Below are 15,536 nucleotides of genomic sequence, written 5' to 3' on the forward strand. Positions count from 1 at the left end.
ACATCTCTTATGGAAGGGAAAATGCTTAATTCCAGAATCATAGCCTTCAGCGTGTTCTCATCACACCTACAAAAATTGTTGATTAATTCATAGTAATTTATATATTTACATATTGTACTCTAAATTAAAACAAAAATGTTAGAACCAATTCCCTTGTAAGTTCTACACATATACATAATAATATCAAATTCATGCTTTGCATCCCTATAGCAAATTTCTATTGCTACATTGGATCGTCCCAAATGGAGAAAATGTTTGAGATTACAGATATATATAAATTTAAAACACTATGTCTTGAAACAATAAAACAATATATCACTTTTTCATTACAATGAATGAATAAATAAATTAGAGTATTTGAAGAATACTTCATCCTATTAAAAAAAAGTTACTTTTAGTAATTAAACATACATGTTTCAGAAAAAAAAAAAAACAGTTTACAATTAAACAATTTCAATTATATTTTGAAGAAAATATTCATTTAGTAAAAAGTTATATTTACAAATTTCCAAAATAATTATATATATATATATAATAACTCGTTGGCCAAAGTGGAGTGAGTTAGGATTGGCTTCAAGACTTGAGTTTAACCTGATTCAAGAATCAAGAAGACTTAACTTGACTCCACAGTTTTAAAATTCTTACATGACTCAGTATTCTACGTACGCTTATTGAAAACAATTCTCACAAGTGTTTCTAAAATGTAATCACTTTTAAGTGGATAAATATAAATAGATCTCATAGACACTTCTGTTGAATAATATTGCAAATACATATATTTCGAATTAATTAAGCTAACGAACTATAATGATATATTATATCAAAATATGATAAACTGTTATTATTATTATTATTATTATTATTATTCTTTTAAGAAAGTATATTTGCTAATCATAATTTTTTAATGACCTGTATAGTTTGACTTCCTTATTTAATATGCTTTTAATTTTAAAAACTTTTAGCCTAACTATTTAATTAATATGTTTGACTTTACCTATGTTTGATGTGATTTAGGGGAAAGCCTCTTATTAGAAAATATTATTAATTGTACAAACAATATTCAAAATAAATCGTAAGAGAAAGGCAAATAGTGCAGCTTACTCGTCCAGCTTCTTGCTCATCAGCTTCTGCTAGAATAGTTCAATAAGAATATATACTTCAAATTAATACAAATAAGGTCTTTGTATGCATTTTCACTAGAAAAATTAAACCTTTTATGTTAGTTTTATAAATGTCTTAAAATTAATATAACAAATTTAAATATCATCATAAATTAAAAATTTTATCGATAAACATTTCTCTTCTGAACGCCTTGGATTTTTCAAATATTGTGTCTGGAATGAAACTGTATAAACATGACCTGACCAAGGTGGGTGGAAATGCAGTGTACGTACACAGAGCAAGCCACATTTCAAAGTTTCAGTTTCATCAAGTCATAGCTTCTTTCCTAAATAACATTTTTTTTTTCTGTTTAACTAAATTTGATTTAAAAGTCCCTTTTATTTAAAAATGTTCATCAAGGTGTTACATTATCTTTGTTATTTAGAAGTTATATTTGTTGATTGGGTTCTCTTATTCTTAATTTTAATTTAAACGATTTTTCATCTCAGAGTGATACCTAAAATTCTTGATTTGTACGTATTCGATTAAAAATTGTTTGAAAAATTTAGATTTGTTCAATTTCTTTAAGATCTTTGAGGGAAGCTAGTTATTATGATAGTTTTATGTTACGAACTTTCCAGTGTTTTATATAAGAATTGAACCACCCTAAATTATATATTTTTTTTTTATCGATAAAAGAAAAATAAAATTGATAATTTGTTGTACATTTATGTATGTAAAGAAGTAGAGACAACTTTTTGTAAATACCTAAATATGTTTGGATTATTTGTAATGTTTTAAATTTTTTTAGGAAATTATGTTAATATCATAATCTATTTAAACATATCTAGTTTTACATTTATTTATTATTTTTTTTATAGAAAAAACCTGAAGAACTGTGAGGAAAAATATGAATGTCCCACGTGTAAGATGGTCACAGGAAAAAATATGAATATGCACAGTAAAATGTCTATTCACTTTGTGCTAAAAAAAAGATGTGCATTCACTTTGCAAATAGTACAGCGCAATTGAAACCCCGAGGCAGAAGAAAAGCCAATTTACAATCCTTGCTATTTCCACAGTCCTTCGACGTCATTATTATTACTAACCTTTGTTGACTTACTGTGTAATTAACACTCAGAATAATTTGATTTAGACTTGAAGAAGTTGAGGTAGCAGAGATTGTGAAATCAGAATAGACTTGAAAAAGGTTTATTGAAAAGAAGGGGGAAAAAGTGGTAACAAAAACTAGTGATGAACAATATCAAAGTAACCAATAACTAAATAGATTTGATAGAAATAAAAATAGTAAGTAAGGGGTTGAATAAGAAGTAGTAATAGAAAGAAAAAAATGAAGTAAAATTGAGTAGTAAAGTAAGAGAAAAGAGAAAAGAGAAAAGAGAAGAGAGTAGTAGATAGGTATTTTGTCTGTGATGATCTGATCTGATAGGATGTTAAACATTCTGAGCATTAATATCTCGCCCCCCTCGTCCGCTACAGAAAGGCAGAGAGGTTAGAGAGAATGGGTGACTCCCACCCACTCATTTTCACAATCATAACACATCCAACCCCGCACACCTTCTTTCCCCACTCTCTGCTTCTCTGTCTTTCACAAACGCGCACATAAAAACACACACACCAAACATTTTCACACTTCCCATAATCCATCTTTTCTTCATAATTCTAAACTGTCACTAATCCCACTCAACTTCACTGGTTTTCCCCGACCAGAATAGTCCCATCCTAACCATTCAGATTTTTGTACACCTCTTCTCTCTCTCTCTCTCACTCACACAAACACACACTCTCTCTCCGCATTAAAAAAAATAATAATAATACCAAAGTTTCTTTTCTTTATTTAACCTTTATGATTCTCTGTCTTATATTCTTCTGGGTCTTCTGTAAATCCTTGATCTAGCTTCTTCGCTTTGTTTTCAGTCAAGGAATTCTCCTCTCTGATCTGCCTATAAATCTACTAAGCAAAAACGAAGGACAGTCACAATTTTTTTTAAAAAATGTCAATGGACATGATGGCAGCCGAACGTGTTTGTTATGTTCACTGCAACTTCTGCAACACCACTCTAGCGGTACAGTTTCTGAATTCTCTCTTTTCTCTCTCTCTCTTTTTCCCTGAATTCTTCTAAGCTTGTTTGTTGTTATTATACCATGTGTTTCACCAGCTAATAATTTGTCGATACCGGTTTTCTGTATCTCTTGAATCGAGATCATGAAAGCAAAGAATTGAAGAAGGGTCACTTCCCCAAGGAGTTGAAATTGAAATCCATCATTGAAGTGAATTTCTTGGCTGGAATGTACTTAGATCAAGAATTAGTTGACTCCCATCTTATATTTTATGGGAAAGTGTAACTGGGTTTTTGTCCATAACCTCTATTTTTTGTGATAAAAAGTTCAGCTTTGGTTCTCGTGAGTAATAGCAGAAGACAATTATTAAACTAGAAACCCAGAAGCTTTCAATAATTGTAAGGCACAGACTGATTTTGAAAGGTGAAAGGCAATTTGTAAGCCTGAATGAGATGTTTTTCAAACAAAACGCATATACCCAAAACAAAATTTGAGGGCTGTGAAAAGGTAGGGCTACTCCCAGGAGTTAGGGTTCTTGGAATATAAGGAGCCCTTTCCCCTCTTTTTATTCTTTTCATTTAATTTTTCATTAGGATATATATAGCATCGTATGATCTCACTTGCTATATATGTTATGTTGTATAAAAAGTCAACCGTTGTCTTAATTTATCAGTTCTTTTTGTTTCTTGTTTTCTTTGTGAGAAGTACTAACAGCTCATAAAATGAAATCTATACAAATCTATGTGGTGATTTCTCTTTCCTCAGTCCACTTCGCTTGATTCCTTTTCACTGAGGAGTGATGAAGTTGAAGGTGGTGTATTCTGTTCATCATGATTTGCCAGTGAAGCGTCATTTTTTGATGATCAAGGTTTTTTCACAATTTCAGACTTGTTGCTACCTTTTAAGTACTGAGACAGTGTCCTCTCTTTCTTTCTACAAGAACTTGTGGCGATTATGACGTCCAGACAAATCCATTTACGCACCAGAAAATGCCATGCTCTCTCTCTCTCTCTCTTTTTTTCCTTTACCTTTCTCTCCTTTCATCATAATATCTCTGTTGAGTTACTCCTTTTGAGAAAGCATTATCTTTCTTTCTTTCTCTACTCCGATCTTGACACTGCACAAGGAGCAGTAAATTTAATCTGCTTCATGATGATGATCACTTTTCTTTAATCATATCTGTTTGGTAGCAGTAGTGGTTAACGGTGTTTTTGTGTTTTAATTTCATTTTCATGGTTTCCGTTCCAGTCATGTCATTTTCATCTTTCTCTTTCTCTTTCTCTCTTTCCTCCTCGATCACTATGAGCTACAATGTCTATCTTTTTTTATCTTACCTTGCAGTGTCAGCAAAAAAGTGAATGGAGACATTGTGAGAGTGCTAACTTTTAAATTTGCTATGTCAGTTGCTCAGCTTCCTGCTAACATGTAGTATTCAATATGCTAGCTGCACTAACTTGCTCTCGCTCATAATGAAAGAGAAAAGAATCTCTCTCTCTCAACCTCACCAACCAATTTGTTTTCTTATTGCAATGCTGGTGCTTCGAACCAACTTTCCATTGAATGTGATAGCTTCAATTCTCCAATATATATAAATACTTTAACATCGACAAGTGTGAAGCTCTGAAACTATAATTTGGTTATGGCGATGGTCCAAACATTTATGTACGAAACAATTTAAAGCACTCAGAATTCCAATTCATTTTACATACCCTTCTTCAATTCCCTTGTGTTTCTAAGAGAGACACATTAAAATTACATATTCAGCTTACTTAGTTTCTAGATAATGCCTAGTGAAATTGAAAGTGATAATATTTGTTTGCCTTTTGCATTCGAAAATGGGTTTTGGCAGGTTAGTGTTCCATGCAGCAGTTTGCTCACCATAGTTACAGTTAGATGTGGACACTGTGCCAATCTGCTATCAGTTAACATGGGAGCATCACTTCAACCTTTTCCTTCTCAAGAAACTCAGGTACATATTTCAAAACCCTCCTGAATCTTTCCTTATTTCCATCTTCTTCATTTTGCACTCTTTTTGCTGAGTAACTTCTGGACTTCACATATTTGTGTGTGTGTTTTCTCTTAGCATTTTTCTACCGTTGCTAAGTTACAGAGACAGCACCTAAGTGTTCAAGAAGCATGCAGCAAGGAACTGGGATCATCATCAAAATGCAAATCATTTGAGTCCGACCATGAGCAACCAAGGATTCCTCCCATTCGTCGTGAGTCACACACACTCTATTTTATCTCATTAATTCTTGTTTAGCTTTAGGCATACATAAATACATAAGTTAATTTGAATGAACAACATGGGTCCTATAGCTAGGCCAGCCTGAAGTTTTCCGTTATACTCTCTCAGAAGGTTTGAGAACACAAAGATTTTGAAACTACGTTATGCCACAACTGGCACAAGTTAATTAATGTAACCAAGCAGAACACTATATGCCATCATTGAGGCCACATTGTTAAGCTCAGTTTTTCATGAGAGTGGGCGTCCATCTTTCTGAGTATCAAGTTTTTTGTGGTACAAAGATACCCAATTTGGCCTATATTTTCTTCATCTCTATTTAAGTGTCCCCAACCAGATGGTGACCTTTCGCAACAAATTGACCCATCCTTAATTGACTGCAATCATGTTGTGCCCTAGCTACATATACATCTCAACACTATGCTTGCAAATATGCAAATTCTTTGTACATTTTACAGCTACAAAGTTACAACTTTTTAGTTATGTTTATCATAATCACTTAATTAATCAATCAGTTAACACGTGCACAGTATGTGGCTTAAAATATACACACCTTTTCGCGTCAGATTATTGATTTGATTAGTCATAATTAAACTGAGCATAGGTAAGAATTTTCATCTTGTCCTCTCATGATATGATTGATATTCATAGTGGTACTTCATAACTTTTGGGAGAATTGAATTTGTCACTGCAACAGTTTGTCCAACAATGGGGCCAGCTCTTTTAAAAGTTCTTCCTCAACCTGATTTTGGTTGTTAGAAGATCTCATTTAGTGTTAACTAATTTAATTGCTAATTTATGGTGAATATATATAGTTACAGTCTATGCAATCTTTTTGAGTACCATAAACTAAAAAAATTCTTGATCCATACAGCTCCAGAGAAGAGACAGCGTGTTCCTTCTGCTTATAATCGGTTCATTAAGTAAGTGATCTATCAATTTACAATAAATTTCCTTTCATTTACCATCTACTATTTTGTATAATGTATATCCACAATTATATTTACTGTATAGAAATTTGTTAATGATTAAAATAAAAATAAAAAAACTAGTTGAATATAAGAATTAATCTGAATGACGATTCATGATTAAATAATATGATTGTTTGAGTGATGGAAAATTGGACGAAATCATAAATACATACATTTGAAATAAATTATAGTATATATATACACATGTAAATTCTTATGACTATTAAAATTTTAGAGAATGATTCAGAATAAAAATAAGATAACTTGGGACTCTATTATAACCTGGAACAACATGAATATATATATATATATATAACATATATTTCTATCATTTTCCTTTTCATTTATCTTTAATGATAGTTTACAAATTAAAAAAATATTATATATTAAATTATTTTTTTAACTTCTTAATTTTCTTTTTTCCTTTATGATAAATATGTAAAATATTGGGAATTAGGTAAAATTAAGAACATGTTTAAAAGTAATATTTTTTAAACTTTTTAAAAGATAGGTACGAAAATTTCTTAAAAAAATGAACTAATAAAGAAAATGAAGGGAGTAACTTCATTTTAAAAGAGAAAAACATGTTATGGTTTAACAATCAGTGCATGCCATTGTTTTTATAGCTTAAATTTTTTTGAAAAAGGTAACTACTATACATATAAAAAGTTATAATTTTAATTAGATCTGTTGGAATATTTTTTTCTTAAAAAAGTTGAAAGCATATTAATATACACCTATTATTCTCTAAAAGTATTTTTTTAGTAAATTATAACTTGAATTTGTTAAATTACTTAAACATATTTATAATCATATCTAAATTTTTTTCAAAATATATAAAATATAAGTGATGAACAATCACCATATTTAGGTATATATGTGTGCATTAGATAAGATATTGTGGTTGTTTGTTTGAAAAGATGTGCAATGTATTATATAAATAATTGTGATTGCAGAGAGGAAATACAAAGAATTAAGGCTAGTAATCCAGATATCAGTCACAGGGAAGCTTTTAGCACGGCTGCGAAAAACGTGAGTTGAAGCTTTATCAGTATTTTCCTTTTTCCATTTTTGCATATGCATTCTGGTATATGAATGCATGCAAGTTTTGCATCTCTTGTTTCCCCTCACATGTGATGATTGCACAATAAAAAATGACTTTGTCGTTTATATTAACATGGTGAAGATTGAAATCCAATGCCCTCTCAATTATTGTAGAAACATTACCAATAAAGCCAATGCCTCCTTTCTCTTGGAGGCTACACCTTTATATCAAACTTGGCTGTGCAGTAATGGCATATCATCATCTTCTTCTACTGCTTCATACAATCACTCTTCCTCTTATTTTTCAACAATTAATTCACCAACATGCATGTAGAACTCACAAAATACTTCTCCAAAATCATAAATAAACAAACTGTTTCAAGCTAATATCATGTTTAATCTATAACACAATTTCAGTGTCAGTGTCAGTTCTGCATAAAGTTTGCATAAGCTTAAGTTCATTTTGTTACTAGTTAACTTGAACTTTAAATATAATTTGATTTGTTGTTTCATGACTTGCTGTGTTACGTGATTATTGAATAAAGTCACATTTTAGTCTTTATAATAAGATTATAAATCTTAGTTATTTTAAACTCCTATAACATCAAATGTTTACCTTACTCTTTGATTTAACAAAACAAAAACATTTTTTAGTCATGTTTTCGTTTATTTATTTTACTCGCAAAAAAATAACTAAAAGTAAAAGACCTATATATAACTCGAGAGGGAATCAAATAGGACGAAAACTTAAAATTTGAAATTGAACTTAAAAATATTAGTTATAATTAATTAGATAAGTTTTTTTTACAGCATTTTTATGCGTTTAGTTCATCAAACTTACTTATTTTAATATAAGCTTAGTGTTTTGAAGGATGATATGAGGCATAGATGAAAAAAATGGTAAGTGAAAATAACTGAAGCATGAGAAGCAATATAATTATGATTTTGTTTTCTGTCTTTTTGAAGACTCTTGATTCTTCACTCTCTCTGCCTTTTTCCTTCTGTTTCACTGACATGTCTCGTATCCTGGACTTTCCTAATTCAAGTCTACAATGTAGGTGTAGGTATATAGTATGTAATATAAAAGGGTTGTAAAAAAAAACCCTTTATCCTTCTTAAACTTGTACCATTTTCTCTTTTAACACCAGTCTTTAAAACTCAGAAATAAAATGGGAAAAGTGATCTGAGATGAGAGGTGTTTTTTCTTTTATCAGTAGAGATGAGAGGTTGATATGTGTGAGAAGTAGGCAATTACCATTTAGATATTCCGATAACTCAAATTTACGAAATTTGTTTGAGACTTTCAATATTATTAATGTGAGTTACACTAAATTATGAGTCATCCGAATAACACAATAGATTGAATAAATTTTTAATTTTTATAAAAGTAGGTTTTAAATGATTCTGATTTTTTTATTAGTAAAAAAGAATAAATAAATTATTTTAAAAAATTGATTTTGAGTCTAATTTAAGTTATAAAATTAGTTTGTAAAGTAAGATTTACATTTATTTATTTATGTATTTTGAATTTTTCTTATCTTTAATTTATGTGTGATATCAAATAATTTATGCATTATGAAAAAATGAATTTTTTTTAGAAAAATATAAATAAAATGGCTTGGGATATAAGAAAGAAGGATATGAGATGATATTATTGCATGGAGGTATGACTTTGTTGAAATTTTGATTTTCAATGCGTAAAAATAAGTTTTACAACGAAAAGGGCACTTATTTTAGACATACAAGATTATGAATCTAAATAGCTTGAAGTTATGAATAGATGGATTATTGTGCTGTCATTAATTTTTGGTATGTGAACCACTTGGATTTTAAACTTTTAATTTGTAATATTATAGTCAATAGTTTCAGTTCAAACTTTAACTTTATAAAGGTTAAAGCTAAGATGAGTAATACCAATGATCTTTTCTCATTGATATACATTGATTCTGCAGCTTATTTCTTTTTATTTTTTTCATTTGGCCATATATAAGACTTTTATATATGAATTACAGTATCTAGTTAATATATTTGTTAATAAAAAAATTCTTTAAAAGGGGATCCAGTTTAAACTCATTATCATAGTTTCAATTTTGAATTTTTCACATATTTTTTCTATTTACATATATTATATTTTTCATATGATTTAATCTATTATATATTTTTTTTTTATCTTATTCATTTTTGTCTCTCTTCCTGTTCCTCCTCTCACTTATTGCACATCCCATGACACAACAGTGTACAAATCATCAATATTTTTAAAATTTGATTAAAATGAATTGATAGCATTTTGTTTCCATTGTCATTATTCTATTATAACTTTTTATTTATCAAAAAGATTTATGACTTTTGTTATTAGTTATTTTTAAGATTTATACACATTTACTAATATTAAAATATTTTATAATTTATAAATAATACAAATTTCACAGTTTATACATGATTTTATGAAATTAAGTTAGAATTCACTTTTTAAATGTGTTTAATACAGGAAAAATGAGACAAGCCAAAAATGAAAAATGTTGAGATCATTATTTTTACAAAACAACAAAGAAACTAATAGTGAACTAGAGATGCAATAAAAATAATGAATTTAATAGTAATGGATGTTCCTAGTTTTTATAGGATACCTACGAACCCTCTAATTGACTTCTGGATATATCAGCATTTTGGTAGGGCTTCTGTAGAGTATATACACACATTCACAAACCTCTATCATCATTTTGCACGGCTTTTGTAGGGCACAAACACATTATTTCGCATGTCTACTATTAGAAAAACATTTTCTTTATCATATATATATATTAGGAAATAGTTTAGTACTCTAACTCATATACATACCTATATCTATATACAACTAATCTTTCAAACAATACTTGCATAAAATATATAGTTTATACTGATACAGTAAAAAAATAGCAGAATAGAAAATGTAAGACCACACACATTTCCCACCCAAACAGATCTCAGAAGATTCCAAATATTGTAAAGAGAATTTCTTTGAAAGCTGATTTGTATCATATAATTTCTCTTTTGCAATATGAGATCTATAGGTGAAATATAGCAGAATTTATCAAACCTCTTGCTCAAACCAGAACATGTAAATTCAGCAGCATAGGTTTGTGATTCTATTTCAATATTTTATTTTGTATGCACGTACTCTTATGAGTCCAACACTTGCACTCTGATATGCATTAAGAGGCCGTAGTCTGCAACATGCGATTCCATTTTATGCTTTCCTCCAAATATATAACTCCCGAGCATTGAAACAAGCTCTGCACAATATCAATTGGTAGGCCACAAATATAAAGCCGGGTAACAGAAAATGAGAGAGACTTGAACTTGTCATAAAATTGTTGACAGGTTAACAACATGTTTGGTTTCAGTTTTCAATTAATATTAAATGTTACCTCTTTTACAACTTCAAATAAACAGAACCGTGATTTGAACAATATTACAATTTCAAATCAAAAAGTTATTTTTGTTTTCTGTTGTAATCTGTTCATGTTATGAATACTTTTTAAAAATCTTATAACTATATTATAGGGTCTTATTACATACAATAGGGTTTGTTTGAACTGGTATACTAATTGTGGTTTGAAGCACAGTACCTTGATTTGTTTTTCCTTTCTGATATTGTGAATATATATCATGCAGTGGGCACATTTCCCTCACATTCACTTTGGGTTAAAGCTGGATGGCAATAAGCAAGCAAAGTTGGACCAGGGAGATGGTACTCAAAAGTCTAACGGATTTTACTGATTACATATATATAAATGGAAGTTTATTATTATGAGATGTTTTTTTCTGTGCTTGACCTAAATCAGTGAAAAATGAGGTTGATGAAATTTCCCAATCATACAACTGGATGGGAGAGTCTCCAGAAAATTGACCTCAGCCTCTCACCCATGTTTTAATATCATATACTATAACGTTTGTGTTTCCCTTTTCTAGTTGTTATGATATGATTGCTATTCTTGTGATTGCATTAATTACTATGTTGAACTTAGGCACTTAAGTAAACAAACATTGTAAGTTTCATTCTCCTTTTGTTTTGTAATAATCTATATATCTTTCTCTTTTGGGTGATTGAGTCTCTACACATCAAAGGACGATTGCAACATTTTATTCTTTTCATGATAAGCGATCGATGAAACACACCATGTGTCACTCTCTCATCCTCCAAGAGGACCACTTTAACAGTGCTTTTCATCTTTGAGATGTTGCCATTTGACCCTTCTTTCGGAAAATGGTGCTTCATCCAGAGGAACAGTCTTTTATCCACCATGTTATTTCATGAGGGTTTTCTCTCTCTCTCTCTCTCTCTCTTTTTAGAGTGTTCTTCATACCTTGGAGTGTTGCGCTGTGGGGCTATCTGAACATTACGATTCTACCACCAAATAGCTGGAATTGTTCATTTTTTTTTCTCTTCCTATCTTTGATTGATTCTTTTCTTGTTCTTCCTGGACCGTCTTGTTCAGTTAATGCAGTGCAGCCTTCTGAAAGAAACACCACACATTGCAGGGTTGCATGCATGTCATACTCTGTCACGTTCTCAGAACATTTTTTTAAATCTTTTTATTAAAAGGAACTATATAGAAGAGAGTGGTTAACGAAAAAACCCCAGGTTCCCTTGATTAAACCCTAAATTCATAGCATCAACCGAGTTTCATAAGGAGAAAAACCAGCTTCATGCCAACAACTATTGACTGAAATGAAAAGTTCAAGAGACAATTATTTGATCCCAGAATAGAATCTTATAGAAACTTCTTGATTTTCACCCTAATATACAGAATTATCAATAAACTTTAATTTATGTATAGCTATTTAAGCATATGTTTATTTTATTAAGAAGGGTGAAAACTAGTTGGAGGGCCTAATAAAAAATGCACACAAAAGAATGGCACTCTTTAAAAGAGATCCTCCACAAAGACCATAATCTTTACAGAAAGATTACGAGACAAATCAATATAGATAGAGTGTATATTTATTTATTTACTTGTATCTCATGTATATGTAAGGAAAATAAATAAAAAACTTCAAAATTCTTTCCATATTTATGGTCTCTATTCTAACCCAAAAAAATGCTCAAGATTTTTACAAATTCATTTCAGTTATATAAAGCTGAATAAGTTTCATCTCATATCTGCTTATAAAATATTATATTTATTAAAATATTTATAAATATTATATGATAGCATAGAATAATTGTTTAAGCATTTCAATATCAAGTATTATGTTTATTTTTTTATAAAAAAGTAAAATAAATAAATTAGGACATTTAAGGGATGTCCCAATATATATAAAAAAAAAAAGTGAGGTTTTTCTTGGTTGGATTTTTTTTTAAATTAAAATCTTTGGAGCGTCTTATACCTTAACTAATATATTTTTTCCCATATTTTTTTAACTTTTAGTAAATTTTAACTAATAAGAGAAGTGGGTTAAAAATGGTTTAGCCTTTCTCATTTTTAGTAACTTTATAGGCATCCTACTACCTATGCACTTGAATATAAACAAAATTAATTATTTTCGAAAAGGTTATTTCATATTTTTGTTTTCATACAAAAAAGATTTTGTTTATCATCGGTTACATTTATTGAAAATGATGTTTAAGGTTAAAGATATATATATATATATATATATATATATATAGAGAGAGAGAGAGAGAGAGAGATTATTCGTTATGATTTTATTTTGTTTATCTTATGCCCTGAAAAGTATAAAAATTCATCATTTCACTGAACATACTTTTATAGAAATGTTAGTAATACACTCTCTAGTTTTATGAATATACTTATTAGTTAAAGTTTAATAGAAAAATACAAAATTAAATGAAAAATGAAAAATAAATCCTATTAAAATGTAATTGTAATCAATTTCAGTCAACAATAGAGAAATATGATGAGAAGAGTATGTTTCTAATATTTCTTAATAAGGATAGGTATCAATTTATATAACTTAATACAAATTGCAATAACAAAAAAATATAATAAATAAATCATCGGTTTGGATTGATTTCGGATATTATATTAAAACTAATCCAATATAAACGCAACCAAATTCTCTTATATATTAAAAAATATTAAATAAGTAATTACATAATTATGCATGAACTAGATATTTGTTTTTTATTATGTGTTTTCTTTTTGGGAAATTGTAAAATTATTTTAACTTATAATTCCGACGTATAGTTTGAACTATATTGAGTTTTATTATGTTAGATGTCATATTTTTTTTATTTTCTATTAATTTTTATGGTTCATTATTTATTTGAAGTCGTGTTTTAATTTGTGCATCACACAAAATTAATATTTGTTTAAGATTTCATACTACATAGATTATATTATATATTTTTTTAATAATAAAAAAAAATAAAAAAATGAGTCACTTCAGAAATGTCACAATCCTTATATAGATATTAGTGGTATCCCAAAACTTTTATATAGACACTTCAAATGTGTTTCAATCCTTATACAGACACTTCATATGTCTCAACTCTTATACAGACAATTAAGAGGAGTCTAATCCTTATATAAGCAAAAATCATAACTATATTATAATAAAATATTTTAAAACATACTGAGTGAATAAAAGTTCATAAAACCCTTCTTGCATACAATCCAGTAAGAATTTTTGTTAAAAAAAATGTTGTAGTTTTTATGAAGTGTAAATTTAAAACTGAAAAATTGAGCATATATAGCATAAAGATGATTTTGAATGAGAATTGATATTATGCATGGGATGGGATGGGATGGGATTGAATTATTTATGAAGAGTTATGAATGTTGTAGGTAGGTCGGGTCGGGGCAGAATGCACACGGAGTTGGTTGTTCTGAGGAATCCATGGAATGGAAAAATGGTTCAGAAATGTTGACAAGACGTATGTTTAACACAGTGGTCTGAGTGGGATATTGTGTTGTATGTATGTATGCATATATGGTCAAAACGCGCATGCTTTGCTTTGTGCAAAATCCGACTATTTTGTGATGCCCTCAATCACTGTCTCCGAATCATCATACTCATCTCCTTTATTCAAGGGATCATCATCATGCACCACCTTCATTTTCACAAATCTTACTGGCACCAATTCATTCTACATCTACAACTTTCTATAATACATTATTATTTGCTTTATTAGTTAGGGTTTAGGGTTTATGTGGTAATAAGTTTTAAAGAATTGTAGTTGATTAGTTTGATGGAAGAAAAGGTAGGAGAAATTTGATTTGCATGTTGATGTGAAAGTTGGATTTGAATGGTGGTTGAGATGAATGTTAAGATGGGATGAATGAGGAAGAAAGTGGGGAAGAAGAGAGAGATTGTCCGGTGGGATAAGGTTAAAAGGGGAGAATCTGAAACGTCAAATCAAATAGGTTGGTGGGTTAATTGGATGCATGTGTGAGTGTGTGTGGGATGGATCTTGTCTGAAAGAAAGATAGGCATATAGATACATGGGTGACTTGACTTTACCTTGGTTTGCACAAAACAATAAATGAATGTTTCTGACCCAATTCCCACTGTCATTTCACCTATCGCCGTTGCTAATTTCCCACTACCACCAATCTCCAATTTAACTATCATAATCTCACTCTTACATCAAACAAATGGGATCATGAAAAAAACAATAATAAAGTCGATTATTTGCATAAATTATGACATTATTTAATATAATTAAAATTGAAATGTTAGAAACATTTACCACGGGATCTTCATGTTTTACTTTACTCCTCTCTTCATGTAATATACTCTTGTGAAGAATAATATCTCTCTTGTTGTCTTCTATGTATGCGTTCAAGAAAAGAAAAGAATAATGAAAGTTTCATAATATCATATCAAGCATAATACAAATATGGAGTGCGGACGAAGCAGATGCGTGTGATTTCTGAAAAATTAAGTAAAAAATTAAAACTTACTTTTTAATTTACATCGTGAACACATGAATACTCCATCTCATCACAAATTATACAATTCATTTTAGAAATTCCCTAAGTTTACTACTAATGGACACATTTTTGTGAGCATTTTGGTTGTGGTGTGCAACAAAACATTTTAGAGGTGGGAAATTTCAAAATTTAATTTTTTTATTTTCTCATAGTTGC

At 29.5% G+C, this 15,536-nt stretch overlaps 1 protein-coding gene across 8 annotated transcripts; it reads left to right on the forward strand.

Moving 5' to 3' along the window:
- Positions 1 to 2,518: 2,518 nt before the first annotated feature.
- LOC137835576 (putative axial regulator YABBY 2) lies at positions 2,519 to 11,529 on the forward strand. 8 transcript variants are annotated; one of them, XM_068644149.1, is made up of 7 exons: positions 2,519 to 2,862; positions 3,040 to 3,188; positions 5,033 to 5,152; positions 5,294 to 5,402; positions 6,303 to 6,351; positions 7,356 to 7,431; positions 11,098 to 11,529. In XM_068644149.1, the coding sequence occupies exons 2-7, from the start codon at positions 3,117 to 3,119 to the stop codon at positions 11,200 to 11,202; spliced, it is 531 nt and encodes a 176-aa protein (XP_068500250.1). In that variant the 5' UTR covers positions 2,519 to 2,862; positions 3,040 to 3,116; the 3' UTR covers positions 11,203 to 11,529. The 8 variants fall into 8 exon arrangements, with proteins under 8 accessions (XP_068500250.1, XP_068500245.1, XP_068500247.1 ...); XM_068644144.1 differs by having other exon boundaries at positions 2,555 to 2,862; positions 5,267 to 5,402; XM_068644146.1 differs by having other exon boundaries at positions 2,611 to 2,862; positions 5,288 to 5,402.
- Positions 11,530 to 15,536: the final 4,007 nt, after the last annotated feature.

Source organism: Phaseolus vulgaris, chromosome 5, assembly GCF_000499845.2.
Source record: "Phaseolus vulgaris cultivar G19833 chromosome 5, P. vulgaris v2.0, whole genome shotgun sequence".
NCBI lineage: Eukaryota > Viridiplantae > Streptophyta > Magnoliopsida > Fabales > Fabaceae > Phaseolus > Phaseolus vulgaris.